Source organism: Salmo salar, chromosome ssa24, assembly GCF_905237065.1.
Source record: "Salmo salar chromosome ssa24, Ssal_v3.1, whole genome shotgun sequence".
Taxonomy (NCBI): Eukaryota; Metazoa; Chordata; class Actinopteri; order Salmoniformes; family Salmonidae; genus Salmo; species Salmo salar.
Window position 1 is genome coordinate 755,472 of NC_059465.1, and position 18,995 is coordinate 774,466.

The 18,995-nt window shown below is 41.8% G+C and overlaps 1 protein-coding gene across 1 annotated transcript in view; it reads left to right on the forward strand.

The window, feature by feature from the left end:
• Positions 1–18,995, forward strand: part of apba1a (amyloid beta (A4) precursor protein-binding, family A, member 1a) — a 33,204-nt gene extending 14,209 nt beyond the window's left edge. The window contains exons 3-12 of the mRNA XM_014170497.2: positions 2,185–2,224; positions 2,909–3,054; positions 8,092–8,124; positions 9,414–9,500; positions 10,054–10,242; positions 11,219–11,398; positions 12,732–12,944; positions 13,444–13,563; positions 13,793–13,933; positions 14,935–18,995. Coding sequence (XP_014025972.2) covers positions 2,185–2,224; positions 2,909–3,054; positions 8,092–8,124; positions 9,414–9,500; positions 10,054–10,242; positions 11,219–11,398; positions 12,732–12,944; positions 13,444–13,563; positions 13,793–13,933; positions 14,935–15,006 — 1,221 coding nt within the window. The 3' untranslated portion in view covers positions 15,007–18,995. The remainder of the gene's footprint in view (positions 1–2,184; positions 2,225–2,908; positions 3,055–8,091; positions 8,125–9,413; positions 9,501–10,053; positions 10,243–11,218; positions 11,399–12,731; positions 12,945–13,443; positions 13,564–13,792; positions 13,934–14,934) is intronic.

The window sequence follows — 18,995 nt, forward strand, 5'->3', positions numbered from 1 at the left end:
ACGGAGAAAGCACATTGTTCAATATTCTGAGTTCATAGCTCAACCATCAATGCAAGCTATACAGCTACCCGCCAAGTTCTGGCATCAACAAAACTCTGAATTAGTGTTATAGATCATTCCTTACCTTTGCTGATCTTCGGCGGAATGCACTCCAAGGACTCCTACTTCCACAAGAAATGTTATTTTTGTTCAAAATACTCCATATTTATGTCCAAATACCTTCGTTTTGTTTGTGCGTTCAGATCACTATCCAAAGGCATAATGCGCGAGCGTAAATTGAGACACGAAAAGTCAAAATGTTCCATTACTGTTCGTAGAAACATGTCAAACGTTGTTTACAATCAATCTTTAGGGTATTTTTAACGTAAAAATGCGATAATATTCCAACCGGACAATAGCGTATTCATTCCAGAAGAAAAAGAAGGAACTGTGCGCTCGCGCATAACCAAGCCCTTTGTCCATAGGCAGTCCACTCATTGACTGAGCTACTATTCTCTGCCCAGTAACAGGAGAAGGAGGAAACAAGTTTCTAAAGGCTGTTGACAGCCAATGGAAGCCTTAGGAAGTGCAACGTGACCCCACAGACACTGTAGTTTCGATAGGGATTCAAAAGAACTACAATTCTCAGATTTCCCACTTCCTGGTTGGATTTTTCTCAGGTTTTTGCCTGCCATATGAGTTCTGTTATACTCACAGACATCATTCAAACAGTTTTAGAAACTTCAGAGTGTTTTCTATCCAAATCTACTAATAGAGTAGTAGGCAGTTTAATTTGGGTACGTTTTTCATCCGGCCGTGAAAATACTGCCCCCTATCCTCAACAGGTGAAATTATGCTCAAAACGTTCTATCCGTGAGTATGGGAGAGAACGTATAGGCCTAGGCGATGCTGTTTGTTGTGCAGGGTGGCTTACAAAGTTAACCTACAATTATGGTGAATTTGTATTTGATTTTGAATAGCCTGGATAGCTGCAGGAACATGGTTGGCAAGCCCATGGCATACAGAGGTTGGGCGGAATATCACCTGTCGCGCAGTGAGAGGCTGCATGCTCCTCAAACAGTGGTTGATGCGTGAAGTTAAATTATTTTTCTTATAAACCCAGACATTTATATATGCAATCCTGTGTGAAAGCTGAGTTTTGGTGGTTGCCACTAAAAAGAAGAGGATCCTAGCTGCTCCTATATTTATTTCTCAGCTGCTTTGCTATAAAGCCGGAGTAGACTACACTGCATGATTTAATTGGGGGAAAGGGGCCTCCATTCGCTATTCGAGTGCATACGGATGACATGTATTTCTCCCCTGCCCCTGTTCCTACCCATTTCATAATGGGCCATTCTAAACAAATTTAAGATAATATTAAATTGAGAATAGTCTAATGTGTGAAAATATGATCACCGGGTGTGTAGCCAGAGGCAAAGAACAGAGCGCAAGCTTTTTTTGTGACTTTTTCAAATAGTCAATAGCCTATAGCTGCATCATGTTTTGATTTCTAAGACATTCTGAGGTTTGTATCATTCAAAACTAAATGTACCAAATAATTCTAAATCTACCATATAGGATCTGTTTCAAATGATAACTTTTACGCTCAACATAGCCACTTCATTTGTGCACTCACTCCGGAAGGGGAAAACATCCTTTCTATTTTTTTCAGCTAAGTTCAATTATATTATTCTTACAATAATATAATATCATGGCACAGGACTGATTCGATATCTGATTCGATGTCTGCTAAATGAACTAGCCTACGGGCATGGTGCATAGCCAGATAACATACAGTCGGCCGACTCACATTCGGTTCTTTTGAAATACATTTTCTTCATATAATGTTTCTTTAGTCCTGTCTAAAATAAATAATGGATTTATTGTGATTGTGTATATTCAATGGATTTATTATACTTTTTAAAATGTAGATGTTCCAAAGGCGCACATCAGCTGCTTGCATGCATAGAGGCCTGAAGATTGTAAACATGTTTATGTTAATTAACGGGTAATTACCGTGAGACTGGCAGTCATCTGCATGACAATAACCGGCTAACAAAATGTTATGACCGGCACAGCCCAATGTGTCAACCAACGTTTGTCTGTCTTTCACCAGTGTTATGATAGTGCTATGACTGTGTTATAATGACCATGCCTGTGTGACCGGTCAGTAACGTGTTATCTGTCTCTCCTCTACACCTACAGTCCAGGAGAAGCCTGGCCTCCTTTCCTACCTATGTAGAAGGTAAGACCTGCTCTTTTGACTTGCTCCTGGCTCCTGGTCTTTATGTCCCTCTCTGCTTTACTTCAGTAGGCCTCATTTGGCCAGTGCAGAATATATTTGAGAAGTGGTTCTCTCTAGTAAATGCTTGGGTGATTTAGCTCTGTGGGGGTATGCTGATGTGCAGGCCTACATTTCAGTACCAGATCAGCATTTTTAAATGTCATGGAGTGCTGAATGGGAGGTAAGGAATATTAGAGACAGAGAAAGGGCCTCTAGTGCACCCGTCAAACGCTTCAGTACGGTCTTTCTCTCTACTTCTATCTCTCACATACACATCTATCTATCTATCTATCTATCTATCTATCTATCTATCTATCTATCTATCTATCTATCTATCTATCTATCTATCTATCTATCTATCTATCTATCTATCTATCAAACAGACCCACCCACACTCTTTCTCCTTCCCTCATGCATTCTGTGCATGAGGAGCATTGTGTCTCTAGTCTCTCTAGCTCTGTGTGAAGCACAAGGACATTCCGGTGACACACACACTCTCTCTCACTACGATGTCCCAATCAATCCAGCTGTTCTGATTTCTGCATCTTTAGAGTTGAAGCCTTCACAAACATGTTAAGATTCAAACCGTATATATATTCCATGGCAAATCATGGTATTTTAATCTTCCTACTCCTCTGCCCCCAGTCCCAGGTCCATGTGACCCAGAGGACCTGATCGATGGGATCATCTTTGCTGCTAACTACCTGGGCTCCACCCAATTGCTGTCTGACAAGACCCCCTCCAAGAACGTCCGCATGATGCAGGCCCAGGAGGCTGTCAGCCGCATCAAGGTGAGGAGAGAGACTAATTTGATTTTTTTTCTTTGCTCGCAATGATGTGGTTGAACATGCTTGGTTGACCCTAGTAGACAGTACAAATTATTTTCTTAAAGAGGAACTTCTGGATAGATCCCATTTTAGTCATTTAGCAGATGCTCTTGTCCAGAGCAATTAGGATTTAAGTACCTTGCTCAAGGGCACATCCACAGATTTTTCACCTAGTCAGCATGGGGATTTGAACCAGCGACCTTTCGGTTACTGGCCCAAAGCTCTTAGGCTACATGCCGCCAAACCTGATTCCAACCTGTCCTTGTACTGTATTATGTTTTCTACTTGGTAATGGATAATATCTAATAACTTGTTTTTAATACTGTCTGATAACACACCAGGCAAAAACTGGTTGCATCAGCGTTGTTTCCACATCATTTCAACAACAACAAAAAATCTATCTGATGACGTTGAATCAACGTGGAAAACTGATTGGATTTGCAAAAAGTCATCAATGTAAGGGACATTTTTTTTTCACCCAACTTTTAACCTAAATCCAATGACATGGTGACATTTTTTGTTGATTTCATGTTGAATTCACATTAGTTGACAACTCAACCAAATGTAAATGAAAACTAAATGTTGAAATGACATCTGTGCCCAGTGGGAACGTACTGCTTTATAACATCTTTATCACAAGTGATCAAATCGATATCTGTTTTGCATAGAAACATGTTCTATGCTTTGTACGAACCTAAGTATGTACAAAGGTTAAGATCTCACATCAGTACATTTATACCTATAACTGTGTCACTTCCATAGAGAATAATAGAGAACTCTAGTGCCCAAATGCTTGTTTTAGCTTGGCCTGTGCTATTGAGGACTTTCCCCATTTTGAAGTAGTCAACTGGGTGGGAAGGAAGGATCACATAATTCCATCTAGGTCATCAGAAGGGATCAGACAATTCATTATACTTGAGTAAACATTCCATCACTGCAGGTGGCAGTAGATTGCCAACCTTGGCTTTATATCTGTTCAAACAACACACTTCAGGTGGCAGTGTGCACCCTTTGAGTTTGTTTAATTGACTACTTCAAAATGGAGATGTCCTCAATCGCGCTGCCCATGCACTCACAGATGTCATAATGGGACAGATGCAATGAAGAGTCCTCTATCACTCTCTATGGTCACTTCTCCTCACTCACTTTCTGTCACATGACCTGAGTCTTCCTGACATCTTCCTGGTTTATCAGCCTCCTGGCGCACCTTCAGCCCATAGCCCATACTGTAGTGACTCAGCATTTTACAGCCTGCCTGATCAAAATGCACTGAGCTGTAGCCCATAGCCTCTGTCAGCCCATACATACTGTACACACACCTAGAGTATGTTCTCTGTTACTCCTGTTCTCATCAGACAGAGCCACCATAGCACCTCTGCATGTTCTACTATCTTATACTATAGTATCCTTCCTATGTTTCTTCCTTGACTTTTTCTAAATTTTGTTGTCACAGCCTGAATTTAAAATGGATTAATTTCAGATGTTGTGCCAGTAATCTACACACAATATCCCATATTCTCAAAGTGGAAATGTGTTTTTACAAATGTTACACATTAATGAAAAGTGAAAAGCTGAAATGTCTTGAGTTGACCAGGATCGGTGTCGTCCCCCCCGCGGGACGGTTGAGTTAACGTGCACTAATGTGATTAACATGAGGTTGTAAATAACAAGAACATTTCCAAGGACATAGACATATCTGATATGGGCAGAAAGCTTAAATTCTTGTTAACCTAAACTGCACTGTCCAATTTACAGTAGCTATTACAGTGAAATAATACCATGCTATTGTTTGAGGAGAGTGCACAGTTATGAACTTGAAAATGTATCAATAAACCAATTAGGCACATTTGGGCAGACTTGATACAACATTTTGAACAGGAATACAATGGTTCATTGGATCAGTCTAAAATGTTGCACATACACTGCTGCCATCTAGTGGCCAAAGAAAATTGCGCCTAGAGTCCTAAGTCGTATATTGGCCTTTCTCTTGCATTTCAAAGATGATGGAACAAAAACATTTTTTCTTTGTATTATCTTTTACTAGATCTAATGTGTTATATTCTCCTACATTAATTTCACATTTCCAAAAACGTCTAAGTGTTTCCTTTCAAATGGTATCAAGAATGTGGATATCCTTGCTTCAGGTACTGAGCTACAGGCAGTTAGATTTGGTTATGTCATTTTAGGGTCAGATCCTTAAGAGGTTTCAAACTCCTTTGTTATGGCAAGCCAAAATAAGTTCAGGAGTAAACATGTGCTTAACAAATCACATAATAAGTTGCATGGACTCACTCTGTGTGCAATAATAGTGGTTAACATGAATTTTGAATGACTACCCCAATTATCTGTAAGGTCCTTCGGCTGAGTAGTGAATTACAAGCACATATTCAACCACAAAGTCCAGGAAGGTTTTCCAATGCCTCGCAAAGATGGGCACCAATTGGTAGAATGGCACCAATTGGTACAATGGTAAAAAAAAGCAGACTCTGAATATCCCTTTGAGCATGTTGAAGTTATTAATTACACTTTGGATCAATACACTCAGTCACTATAAAGATACAGTCACCCTTCCTAAATCAGTTGCCAGAGAAGAAGGAAAGAGATCAGGGATTTCACCATGAGGCCAATTGTAATTTTAAGAGAGTTTAATGGCTGTGATAGGAGAAAACTGAGGATGGATCAACAACATTGTAGTTACTCCACAATACGAAACTAAATGACTGAGTGAAAAGAAGGAACCCTTTTCAGAATACAAATATTCCAAAATATGCATCCTGTTTGCAACAAGGCACTAAAGTAATATTGCAAAGAATGTGACAAAGAAATGAACTTCTCTGAGTCCCACTCTTCATATTCTCAAGCATGGTGGTGGCTGCATCATGTTATGAGTATGCTTGTCATCGGCAAGTACTAGGGAGTTTTTTTGGGAAAAAATAAATGGAATAGAGCTAAGCACAGGCAAAGTCCTAGTGGAAAACCTGGTTCAGTCTGCTTTCAAACAGACACTGGAAAGCAAATTTACCTTTCAGCAGGACAATAACCGAAAACACAAGGCCGAATTTACACTGGAGCTTACCAAGATGACATTGAGTGGCCTAGTTACAGTTTTGACTTAAATTGGCTTGAAAATCTATGGCAAGACTTGAAAATGTCTGTCTAGCAATGATCAACAACCAACTTGACAGAGCTTGAATTTGAAAAATAATGATCGGCAAATATTGTACAATCCAGGTGTGCAAAGCTCTTAGAGACTTACCCAACAAGACAGCTGTAATTACTGCCAAAGGTGTTATCCAACGTGTATTGGGTTGAATACATATCTAATAAAGATATGTTAGTGTTTCAGTTTATATTAATTTTAGATTTTTTTTCTTCCACTTTGATATTGGAGTATTTTGTATAAATCATTGCCAAAAAAATTACAATTCAATCTATTTTAATTGCACTTTGTAACACAACTAAATGTGGAAAAGTCACGGTGGTTGATTACATTCCTAATGCACTGTACCTATTAGTTTACTATGTATTGTAAAGACACACTCAAGATTCCAATTAAGCATGATACACTTTCACATTAATTGACCTCATTAAGTGAATTTGACCATAAATGAATGGTGCAGTTTAATAAAAAAGTATTATGGTGGTAATAACTGTGTCTAATCCTTTTAGTGCACAAGTGAGTCACCTGCTGGCCAAAACATAACACACTGAAGAGTAAAGTAGATATACCATTAGGTACTTTTTTAAAGACTGGTTGACTTCAGACTGGTTGAATCCCAGAAATTAGATGTAAGATATGTTCTAAAATGGAATGTCCCAATGGATGTAATCAATACACACACTGCCACTCAATCCCCTCCCCAGACCCATAGGCCTACTATGCCCATGCTACTTCAGCCCTGCACTACTCTGACCACATACACGCACACACATGCACACGTGCACACACAAACACAGCTGTGTTATTGTGAAATTTCAGGACTTTTTGGAGTGTACATTTTTTTTCACCATTACAAATCCTATTTTCCCTAACCGTTACTTAACCTAACCCTAACCCCAAAACAACTACCGTAATTTCCGGACTATTAAGCGCACCTGAATATAAGCCGCACCGACTGAATTTAAAAAAAATATATTATTTTGAACATAAATAAGCCGCACATGTCTATAAGCCGCAGGTGCCTACCGGTACATTGAAACAAATGAACTTTACACAGGCTTTAACGAAACACGGCTTGTAACAAAAATAAACAGACTTTAACGAAACACGGCTTGTAACAAAAATAAAAAATTAGCAGTAAGCTTTAGTTGTCTTTTTGCACTGAGTCAATTCCTCACACTGCTGCTTCCAACGTCTTATCATCGACTCATTAAGACCAAGCTCCCGTGCAGCAGCTCTATTTCCTTTTCCAACAGCCAGATCAATCGCCTTCAACTTGAAAGCTGCATCATATGCATTTCTCCGTGTCTTTGCCATGATGAGGGTGACAAAATGACTACCGTAATCAGAATGATGGGAAGTTTGAGAGCGCTCGATTTAATCTAAACAGTACCGGTAAACAAAAAAGTTGTTTGACCTTAACCCGTTCGGCAATTTCATTGGTCTAATGGAAGCTTCATGCCGGCAAAAAACTGAGCACGTCACAGAATGTGTTTTTAAAGCGGGAAAAATCCATATATTAGCCGCGTCATTGTTTAAGCCGCGAGGTTCAAAGCCTGGGAAAAAAGTTGCGGCTTATAGTCCGGAATTTACGGTAAACTTAACCCTAAACATAACCCTTTAGCTTAAAATAGCAATTTTGAACAAATTCAGGACCTGAAAAAAGTCCAGACTTTTCAAAAAAGTCGTTTTCCTATCTGTTCAGGACATTAAGATGAAATGTAAGGACATTGGGTCCTGATAATGTAGGAAAACAAGTACACACACACGGCGCACCCTGCCTGAGCCCTGCTTCAGTCTAACCCATTCTCCTGTATGTATGTTTGTTCCATGCCAAGCAGACGGCCCAGAAATTAGCCAAAAACAAGAAGAAGGTGCGGTACTCCTCATTGATTGGCTGTTCAGTGTTCCGTTGTGTTTTTTCCTGTGTCTGTCTGTGTCTATGTCCCAAATGGCACCCTATTCCCTATTTAATGCACTACTTTTGACCAGAGCCCTATAGGCTATATAGGGAATAGGGTGCCATTAGGGACTCATCCTGTGTTGTAAAGTCTCTCTCTCTCTCCTTTTTCCCTCTTCTTTTGCTCGCTGCATTTTCTGAATCCAGCAACAAAGTCCTCTCTGTTGATTTGCAGTCATGTTATGTATACCATTCTTAGGTTTGTCTGTCAGTTAAATCGTCACCATTTTCTCATTCCATGTCAGACATTCTCCGATTTATCCTCCTATAGAGTTTCTACAAGATACTGACAGGAATACATAGACACATGGACACATGATATAGATGTACAACGAATAAAAGCTTATATGAGGAGAAACTGAAATTGCTGGATGCAGAAAATGGCTGTGCAGCCACAATTTTTTTGTTATATCATGAAGTTGTGTTGTGATTGTAATTGAAGAGGTTTTTCTCTGGCACAAGCTTCTGTATTAGTGTGGTATTTCACTGTGGTTGTAACAATTGTAGGGCTGTTAGCACTGTGAATCCTGTGGATGGCTAACATTACACACAGCAGCACCTCTCTCTCTTTTCCAACACAGACCGACTAAGTATTCACTGTAACCCCAAGGTTTCTCAACTCCGGTCCTGGGGACTCACAGGAATCCATCCAGGTTTTCATTACAAACCAACACTCTCAACACTGTAATACGACTTAATGAAGTGACCAAAAACCAATATAACTAGAGTGAAACCCAGTTAACACAGTGGGTCCCCAGGAGGGAAGTTGAGAAACACCACAGTATAACTAATAAGACTAACCCCATTACTAACTCCAGTCTCTCTGCTACCTATGGAGAGGCTATATTTGACTAACTACTGAACTAACTCTGAATATGCTGTACAAGCCAGAATTACACTGAAGGAAAACAACAACTCTATACACACACACACACACACACACATGCACACACACACAGGCACACACTCTACCTGCAACATTCTGAACACCTCAAAGCTTTTGATTGATTGAAAGTGCTGGTGTTTTCCTTCAGTGTTATCTTGGGTAATTGTGGACTGTCTCTGACCTCTGTCTAGTTGTGGAATGATAATAATGGACTGTTAGCTGTACTGCTCTAATAGACTAGATGCTCAATTGCCCTGTTCTGTCTCTGTGTCTTTCTCTGTCACTGTATGTATCGGTCTGTGTGTGTGTCTAAGCAGGCTCCAGAAGGTGAGGCCCAGCCCATGACAGAGGTGGACCTCTTCATCTCCACCCAGAGGATTAAAGTCCTCAACGCTGACTCACAGGTACACTCTCTCTGTCTCATCTTCTATGTTGCCACTTCTCTGTTGACATTTCTCCTCCTCTCCTCAGGTAGTAACAGTCCCAGCCAGGTTGCCATGGCAGCCAGTGGGCTTAGATTTACCTCCGGTAATGGCGGGTCGTGGCTCATTAATCCCAGCGTGGGGCCAATCAGGGGGCCTGGCCAAACTAGCCAATTACCTGTACAAGTACCCCTGGGACAATCAATATAGTGTTTCTTGAGTGTAGATTTATTGACACGACAGCTGATGGAGTTGCTTTGATATAGGTTTGGTCCTGAGCTTCTTCTTTCTGTGTCCTCCCTGTCCTGACCATAGACATAGAGAAGGGTTGAATCTGGTAGACATGAAACGTATGGTCCTTGACTGTCCCCTCTGTGTCTACAGGAGACCATGATGGACCACCCCCTGACCATAACCATATCATCACCCCTTAACCCTTGAACCCTGACCTTAACCCTATCATCACCCCTTAACCCCTAACCCTATCATCACCTCTTAACCCTTGACCCTAACCCTATCACTCCTCTGTCTACAGGAGACTATGATGGACCACCCTCTGAGGACCATCTCCTACATCGCTGACATCGGCAACATTGTGGTTCTGATGGCAAGGCGCCGTATGCCCCGCCCAGACTCCATGGACAGTGTGGAGGCGTCAGACCCCGCCGAGGACGAGAAACAACGGCAGTACAAGATGATCTGCCACGTCTTTGAGTCCGAGGATGTGAGGATCTCACTTTACTTTTACTTTCAAACGATGCCTCATCATCTCTCTCCCTTTCTCCCTCTCCCTCCCTTCCTCCCACTCTCCCTACTTACTCTCTGTCTTTTACTCTCTCACTCTTTCTCGTTTGTTCATTCATTCTTTGTCACGCTGTATAACTTTCTCTGTATCTTTTGTGGTTACAACCCTTACTTTATATTGGTCTTTCACGCACTCTCTTTCTCTCTTTGTGGTTACAATTACAGCCCTTAGCCTCTCCATCGCTCTCTCTCCCTCTCTTTCTCATAATTTTTCTCTCTGTATCTGGATTCGACTCGTCCTGTTGACTGACTCTCAACCTTATTTCATTTTAATGTTGCATTAATTAATCATAATCAAGTCTCCACGCCCTCCCTTATCATCTAATGGTTCATTTCACTTAACATAGTTGGTTTTGGGACCCCTGGTGTAACTGGGTTCACACACACACACACACACACACACACACACACACAGACACAGACACAGACACAGACACACACACACACACACACACACACACACACACACACACACACACACACACACACACACACACACACACACACACACACATGAACACAGACACTCATATGAACACAGACACTCATATGAACACAGACACATACATATGAACAGACACACACACAGGAACAGACACACACACATGCCAGTGATGACAGCATGGCCGACCTATCCTTTCTCTGTACTCCAGTGATTTGAGATCAACTTCAGAAAACAGAGTAGGACTCAGAGAGATGAAACATTCATCTCATCAATATGAAACACTTCTGTCCTGATTGGTTTGTTCTGTTTAAAGCGCCTATGCAGTCTTTTTGATTGGATTTTAAATCATCACTGTATGTCTAACAAATCACCGTGTCACAGTTTATTTCCCTCCCTCTCTTCCTCCCTCTCTCCATCCCTTGCCTCCCTTTCTCCCACTCTCACTATCCAGGCCCAGCTGATTGCCCAGTCTATAGGCCAGGCCTTCAGTGTGGCGTACCAGGAGTTCCTGCGGGCTAACGGCATCAACCCAGAGGACCTGAGTCAGAAGGAGTACAGTGACCTGCTCAACACTCAGGACATGTACAACGACGACCTCATACACTTCTCCAAGTCTGAGAACTGCAAAGACGTGAGTCTGTTGTAGAATGATGAACTGTACTACAGTACCCATCATGCTCTGTATCTGTACCTGGTTTTATCTTACTAAAGGCGTTCGTAAAGCTAACACTATGGTGTATTAATACATCTGTTCCACTTCTACAAGTCCGAGAACGACCGTGGTTTTACAAATGAAGAGCAGAGTTCTTACTATGCTATAAACTGTCTCCAGTCAGCAGCACCACTGAATCATTTTTAACCTTGAAACCACCCATGTCCAGTCTTGGCCACGGCAGGCAGTGATTGGTTCTAGACCATGGCGCGTAGTAAGAACTCAAGTTCGAAATGAAGTAAAGCAGCAAAGATGTGAGTCTCTCAGACACTGGGATCTCCCAGGCAGGCCTCTGGAGAATTGATCAATTGATTTTACCAGTTAAAAAAACACAGTACATTTTAAAAACGTGACAGTGATATCACAAAAAGTCTGAGACTTATTCTCTTTGATGGAGATTGAAAAGTCTCTCTAGTAGTCGGTTCCAGATGATGCAAAGGGCTGGAAATGCAGTATAGCTTGAGTGGAGGGGGCATCGATGGTACAGTCAAGAAGAAACAAAGACTCTTAGTCAGTGCACCACATCTGCTTCTCCGACGTTCAGTTCCTCCACAGGAGGAACAGGTCCTCCAGGTACAGGTCCTCCATTGCCGAAAATGTGGCACCCACTTGGGTGGAGGGCATGGAGACTTGATTATGATTAATCTTTTAATGCTTCATTAAAATAACAAATAAAAAGCCACCACACATTGACACTGGTTAGGAACAGTCCCTTTGCCTTCTCTGCCATCCATGGAAACTGCATGCAGTTGTCAATCCCAGCAGATGAAATAAAAAAGCCAGTGCTGCATTATTTAAATCCAAATAGTGTAGCTATCAAGCCAAACAAATATACTTTTTATCTGTCCTGCAACTGTGAGTCAAGACAACCAAATGTAAGTGAACGAAACCCAGAGCAATGAAAACCCCCACAAATAAATGTAAAAAAATACATAAAAAACACAGAACATGGTGCCATGGCAACCATGGAAGTACAACGTAGTTAAACAAAACATTTGTTATTAAGCCAATTATGATATTTTGCCCAATTACTGGCAAAAGAGCTGTTCTGATTGGCCAATAAAACAATTTTAGCAACAAAAAAAAGATCCGAATTGGGCTGCCTATGTAGAGAGAAGGGTTTGCTCTTTCTTTGGGGTGTAGACCAGGTTACTGTAAAAGCAATTTGTGGCAACTGCTGATGTAAAAAAAGGCTTTATAAATACATTGAGATCAACCGATTGATTGATTGACTGATTGTGGGTCTCCCCAGATTTACATCGAGAAGCAGAAAGGTGAGATTCTGGGTGTGGTCATTGTGGAGAGTGGGTGGGGCTCCATCCTGCCCACAGTAATCATCGCCAACATGATGCATGCTGGTCCGTCGGAGAAGTCAGGCCGTCTTAATATCGGAGACCAGATTATGTCTATCAACGGGACCAGTCTGGTGGGGCTACCCCTGTCCACCTGCCAGACCATTATTAAGGTAACACACACTCTCTCCTCTCTCTCTTTCTCTCTCTCCTTTTCCCTCCCTCCCTCCCTCCCTCCCTCCCTCCCTCCCTCCCTCCCTCCCTCCCTCCCTCCCTCCCTCCCTCCCTTTTTCTTCTTCAATCAGTCTGTTGGGGCTACTCCTGTCCACCTGCCAGTCTATCAACAAGGTAACACACACACTCTCTCCTCCCTCTCTCCTTCCATTAGTCTGGTGGGCCTACCCCTGTCTGCCAGAGCGTCATCAAGGTACTGGAGGACAGGATATCTCTTTCTCTTCTAACTCTCATTCCTTTATTTCTCATCTATCTCTGCATCCTCTTTCTTTCCTCACTAGCTCTGTATCCTCTCCTCTTACAATGACGTGTTCTCTTTTATGTGAGAACGGGAATGCCAAGGACAGTGCAGTACACACAGCCAACATCTATACTTGTCACCTACCAATTATCTTATTAGACTAGTTTAATTCATTCACCACTTCTCTTCTCTCTCAGGGTCTGAAGAACCAGTCTCGTATCAAGCTGAACATCGTCAGGTGTCCTCCTGTTACCACAGTGCTCATCAGACGACCTGACCTCAGATACCAGCTGGGCTTCAGCGTACAGAACGGCATTGTGGGTATCACTAGGGAGACCATGTGTTGCGTGATATCATGAGCCCCAAACTTTCTCGGCATTTGACTTTGTCCTCTTTGCTTTGTGATAATAACCTTCTGTTTGTGTATGATAGTGGTGACTCTTGAAGTGATAGGCTCATGCTTTTGCTGAAACTGAATATAACAGATTTTAAGCTGATCGGCTGAATGTAACTGTCTTTTTTGGACCTTCCCCTGCACACCCACAGATCTGCAGCCTTATGCGAGGGGGCATCGCTGAGAGGGGAGGGGTCAGGGTCGGCCACCGCATCATCGAGATCAATGGTCAGAGCGTGGTGGCCACACCCCACGAGAAGATCGTCCACATCCTGTCCAACGCTGTGGGAGAGGTGAGGTCAGAGGGGAAAGGTCATTCTGAGCCTGTAACTGTTAGCTTAACAAAGCATTTCAGTTTTGGTGCTGGACCTTCAACCATTGTTGGGTTAGGTTTAGGGTAGTCTCGCGTAGCCATACCTCCAAAACAGTGGAGGCTGCTGAGGGGAGGATGGCTCATAATAATGACTGGAACGGAGCGAATAGAATGGAATCAAACACATGTTTGATGTTGTTAATACCTTTCCCCTTATTCCGCTCCTGCCATTATCACGTGCCCGTCCTCCCCAATTAAGGTGCCACCAATCTCCTGTGCTCCAAAATCATGTCACGCTTCCTTTGGTGGTCTGGAGAATTTTGTATTAGCCGAAATGGTTAGAATGGTTCGCAGGATTCCAGCAGCTACATTTTAATTGGGTGTTACATTTCAAGAACCTTCCCCACATGCCCCTAAATGGGCGGTGCATCTTTGTTATGTTTGTCACTGTTTTCAGACCAGGTAAGATACATTTTGTAGAGTTGTTGCTAGTTTGCAACATTGGTGAAAATGTAAGAAAACCTGGAGTAAAAACTGAATTATGGTTTGCTAGAAGTGTGCTCTACACACAAAATCGAGTCGATGAAACTTCTCTGCTTGAAAATTCTACAAAAAAAAGAGACGTTATGAGTGGGCACCTGTGGAGCTCTGCCCAAGCAAGGCATTTCATTCGTTTGACGTGTTGTTAGGCGTCATTGATTTATACTGGGTTTCCACCCATTTTTAGCTGTTTTCTGCCATTGACTTCACCAGGCTTTCTGTATAGGTAAGCCTGGTTCTCGACGAGGCTACAGTTAGGTTTGTCTAGGGTTAGGGTTGAGGCTAGGGTTAGACTTGAGCTGGGATGTGGACATGAAGCTAGGGTTGGGGTTAAGGCTATGGTTATGTAGTTACTGTATATCCATGATCAGCGTGACTCTCATTCTTCATCTCTCTGACTTTCTTCATCCTTCGTTCTCTCTCTCTCGCTCTCTTCCACAGATCCACATGAAAACGATGCCAGCTGCCATGTACCGCCTGCTAACTGCCCAGGAGCAACCTGTTTACATCTAGTGATGACCTCCCTCTCCTACCCGACATCCGCCCTCACCCCCTGATGACCTCACTCCCTGATGACGTCACCCCTGACCCCCAGCATCACTGCACCCTCTATGTGTGAGCAACTCCTCCCCTCCCTCAAACCCCAGATCACCATTGGACACTGAAGCTTCTTAATCCTTACGAATGGATGTATTACATGCTCTGGATTACTATTTTATCCAATCTGATTGTTTTGCTGTGGAGAGTAGAGTTTGGCTGAAAAAGACAGCTTGTTCAAGCCCCTCCCATACCGAGGGTTGCTTCATGAACTTCGCACTGACCTTCCCTTCTTTCCCATGTTTCTTTCTCTCCCTTTCTCTGTTTCTCTCTCTCTCTCTCTCTCTCTCTCTCCCTCTCACTTTCTATCAGTCACCCTCCCTTCTCTATCCCTCTCTCTTTCTCTCCCTCTCTTTCTCTCACCGGCTGCACTCGTCTGATGTAATGTTGAATAATTCTGTGTTCTCCCACAACACAAACAAAAGAGAGGGAGTGTGAAACTTGCTGATGAACAAGTGTTACTACTCTGAACAACAAACCCCTATCACTCCTCGTCATAACATTCCATGCCTTCCGTCTAACGTTAATGAATGTCCAAGCAGGGAGGACTTTTCCCGACTCGAAGTCCAGCAGGAAAGATAAAGAAAATCAAACGTTCCCATCCCAGTTTTCTTTATGTTGTTTTTAAGGCTGAGATTTGGGCTGATATAACAAGCATTCCAAGTTTCTCCACACCCATCTGTTTCAGTCAGGCCTCATCAAGGGAAGGCATAGACCAAATTATTTCAAACCTTCCAAAGGAATTCACATTCCCTTCTGAAACAACATTCAGTCCAGGAAAAACAGTTCTACAGGGCTGGAGGCTCGGTTCGGCTAATCACGTACTATTTCCACCCTGGGAAGAGGGGACTCTGCATCATCAAACCACCATATGTCTTAAGGGTTTACAGTCACTCTGAGACCAGAGCTTAAAGTAAATGCCCAGTGTTTCCAGATTTCTATGAAATATGACCAGTAATTACAATATGAGTGAAATGGTTTTCGTTTTAAAAAAATTGTAATTGGTATGGTAAAAAGTAGCTTTTCTGTGTTGGAATGATGTGGGCATACCCCAACAACAGAATAGTGTGGGCGTATACCGGTCATAAAACATATTCACACAAGTAGACCACTGATTGACCAGCTCAGCCTCCTCTAGATAGCTGATTGGCCAGCTCATCCTCCTCAAGGAGATACGTCTATGAGAAAATAACAAGCATTTTTGAAAAGGTTTGGTGGAGATTTGAGGTGGGGTTTTTTAAGTGTTTTTTTCTACAATTTATGCTTTGGCCACATAGAAGTCAACAACATTATTTGGATATAAGTTAACAGCATAAGAACTTTTAAAGTGAGATTTTAACTGGGCAGTTACTTTAAGCCATACGTTACATTTCACATAGGATGTATCCCAAATGGCACCCTATTCCCTATAGTGCACTACTTTTAAGCAGGGCCCATAGGGCCTGAGTTGAAAGTAGTGCACTGTGTAGGGGATAGGGTGCCATTTGGGACACCACCACAAAGGTTCTGTACTATAGGCACTGGTGCTGGAATACTATAGAAGCTAAAACTTTTCAGATCCATCTTAGGCTGAGGAGAGATAGCAGAGGTCAACCAGATGTGTATAGAATACCTCAGACTTTGGCACCAAACTGAAGTTCAGGATTAAATATTTTTTGGGGGATCAGGAAAGTTGGATTAGATTGTGTTACAGTACAACCTTAAAAACAACCACCAATGAAATTATTTTATATTTTCATTACCAAGGATTTTACATTCCTCTTGTCTTATTTAATATTTAAAAAAATGTTTTGAATATAATCTGTAATATTTATGCCAGACTATACTGTAATTCTGTTTATAGGTCATAATATTGCATTGCATTTGGATCTCAATCTTTATACTTGAAGGATGCTTATCATAGTACAAGAAATGGGTCATTAGTTTGTTATTTAAAAAACATGATTTATTCTTTTATTTTTAGATTTTATTTTGTTATCTCGCAAATGTGAAGAAATGAAAGTACTTTGAGTCAACATATCATCTCATCTCCCTGGTGTACATGATTCACATGTCCTCAAATGTATCTGTGTTGCATAAAGTGGATAGAAGTTCCCCTCCTGTTTATGTTGGGCCCTGCTGCCTTTCTGACTAGAAGTGATTAATGAGGCTACAGTGTTTTGAGACTAGGAGCTCGATTCAATCCTTATCGGCGAATAGCAACTTGACATTTAAAGGTAATTTCTGATTTAGCCAACATATGCAGCATTTACCGTGAATTCAGTCTCCGCGAACGCAGGAATAGTGCCTTTACATTTCAATCGCGCTATAGCGCCGCACTTCGGCGATGCGGTTTGAATCAAGCCCTAGTAACTAAAGCAAGATGCGACGACTTACCTCTGATAATGAACATGTTAACCACAATGGAAGCATTATGTTGTAGTAGTAAATTGATGAGCAGATGCTCTGATTATGGCCTTGCTGTAGGAGTGTCAGCTAATGCAGATGATGGATTGACAATGGGAAGGAATGACTAATGTTGTTATGATTCCTCCTCTATAACCACATATCCTCCCTTTCATTGATCTGTCTGGCCTGCCGTATACATTTCAAAACCTATTTTCTTCACAATGAGAAATAAGACACTTCTCACTCTAGCTCTACTCTGGGTCTGTAGCTTACTTAAGAATCAGATCTAGTTATTTAAGAATGTTTTCAAATGTAATTCTGAAATGTCTAGAACTCTAGACAGTAAAAAAAATAATTCCAGGAAGCTTACATCTTGTTTAACGTGAATGAGCTTTGACCTTCTGCCCAGACATCCTCTCCCTCACTTCGTGTCTCCTGTGTCACTTCCCGCTTGAGACGCCCCCTCTGGATTCGTGTTTACAAACTGTCATGGGACAGTTTCCGGGTTGTGGAGTGGACACACATTATGACGCAACACCTCTGTAGGAGGGACACATTCTGTTGCGACACCTCTGTAGGAGGGGACACACATTATGTTGCTACACTGACTTGTGGAGGGGACACACATTATGACGCTACACCTCTTGCTAGTTGCTGCTGGAGCACCCTGCCACCTGAGCTTGTGTGCCAAACGTTGACCCTTCCCCTCTGCCCTACTCTCCCCTCTAAGCCATTGATTGTTCCAAATGTCTATTCTATCTCATCCCTAAATCAAATTTTGGCCTTATTTATTACTGTACTTATGACATTGAACTAATAAATGATACTGAAAAAGTTGTTCCTGTACGGTTGACCACATGATGTTTTAGCATGGTTCATCTATGGAGTCACCGGTCGGTCGGTAATATGCTGTATCATTCCTGCTTCTAGTGTGTGTGGTGTGTAATGACAACTTCTTTACTCCATGTTAAACCAAAACCAGCTGGACTACATAATATATACATGAATATATATAAAGGTATATATACTTCTAATGGTTATTTGTGTGTTTGGATTGACCATATAAGCAAGCTTCAATGAATAACAAGTAACGTGAAAAGAGAATTCAGACTAATGTCAAGGGCCCTTAACGTGACTCTGAAAGAAGTGGTTTCATATGAACTAGAGATGCAGTTGATTGTGTGAAAAGACATAACTGTACGTATTTGACTAGTGCACAAGGTCACAAACACAGGGGCTTATTACTATAGACCTCCCCCACAAGAAAGTTGTACTTTGTAAAGAGATGGGGAGCAAACATACACTTGAGTAGGTGGTGACTGAGAGGTGGGATAACTAGTGTTTATAATGCACTGTTTTGAATGTAATTAATCTTTAAAAAACACTTTCTGTAAAGCTATGGCAATGTTTATTTATTTGCTAGCTTTTCTGTGATGTTACAGCTATTGACTACATTACCTTATCAGAACTGGAATGTTTGTAACGGTATTTACAACAATAAACTACTTGCAAAAGGA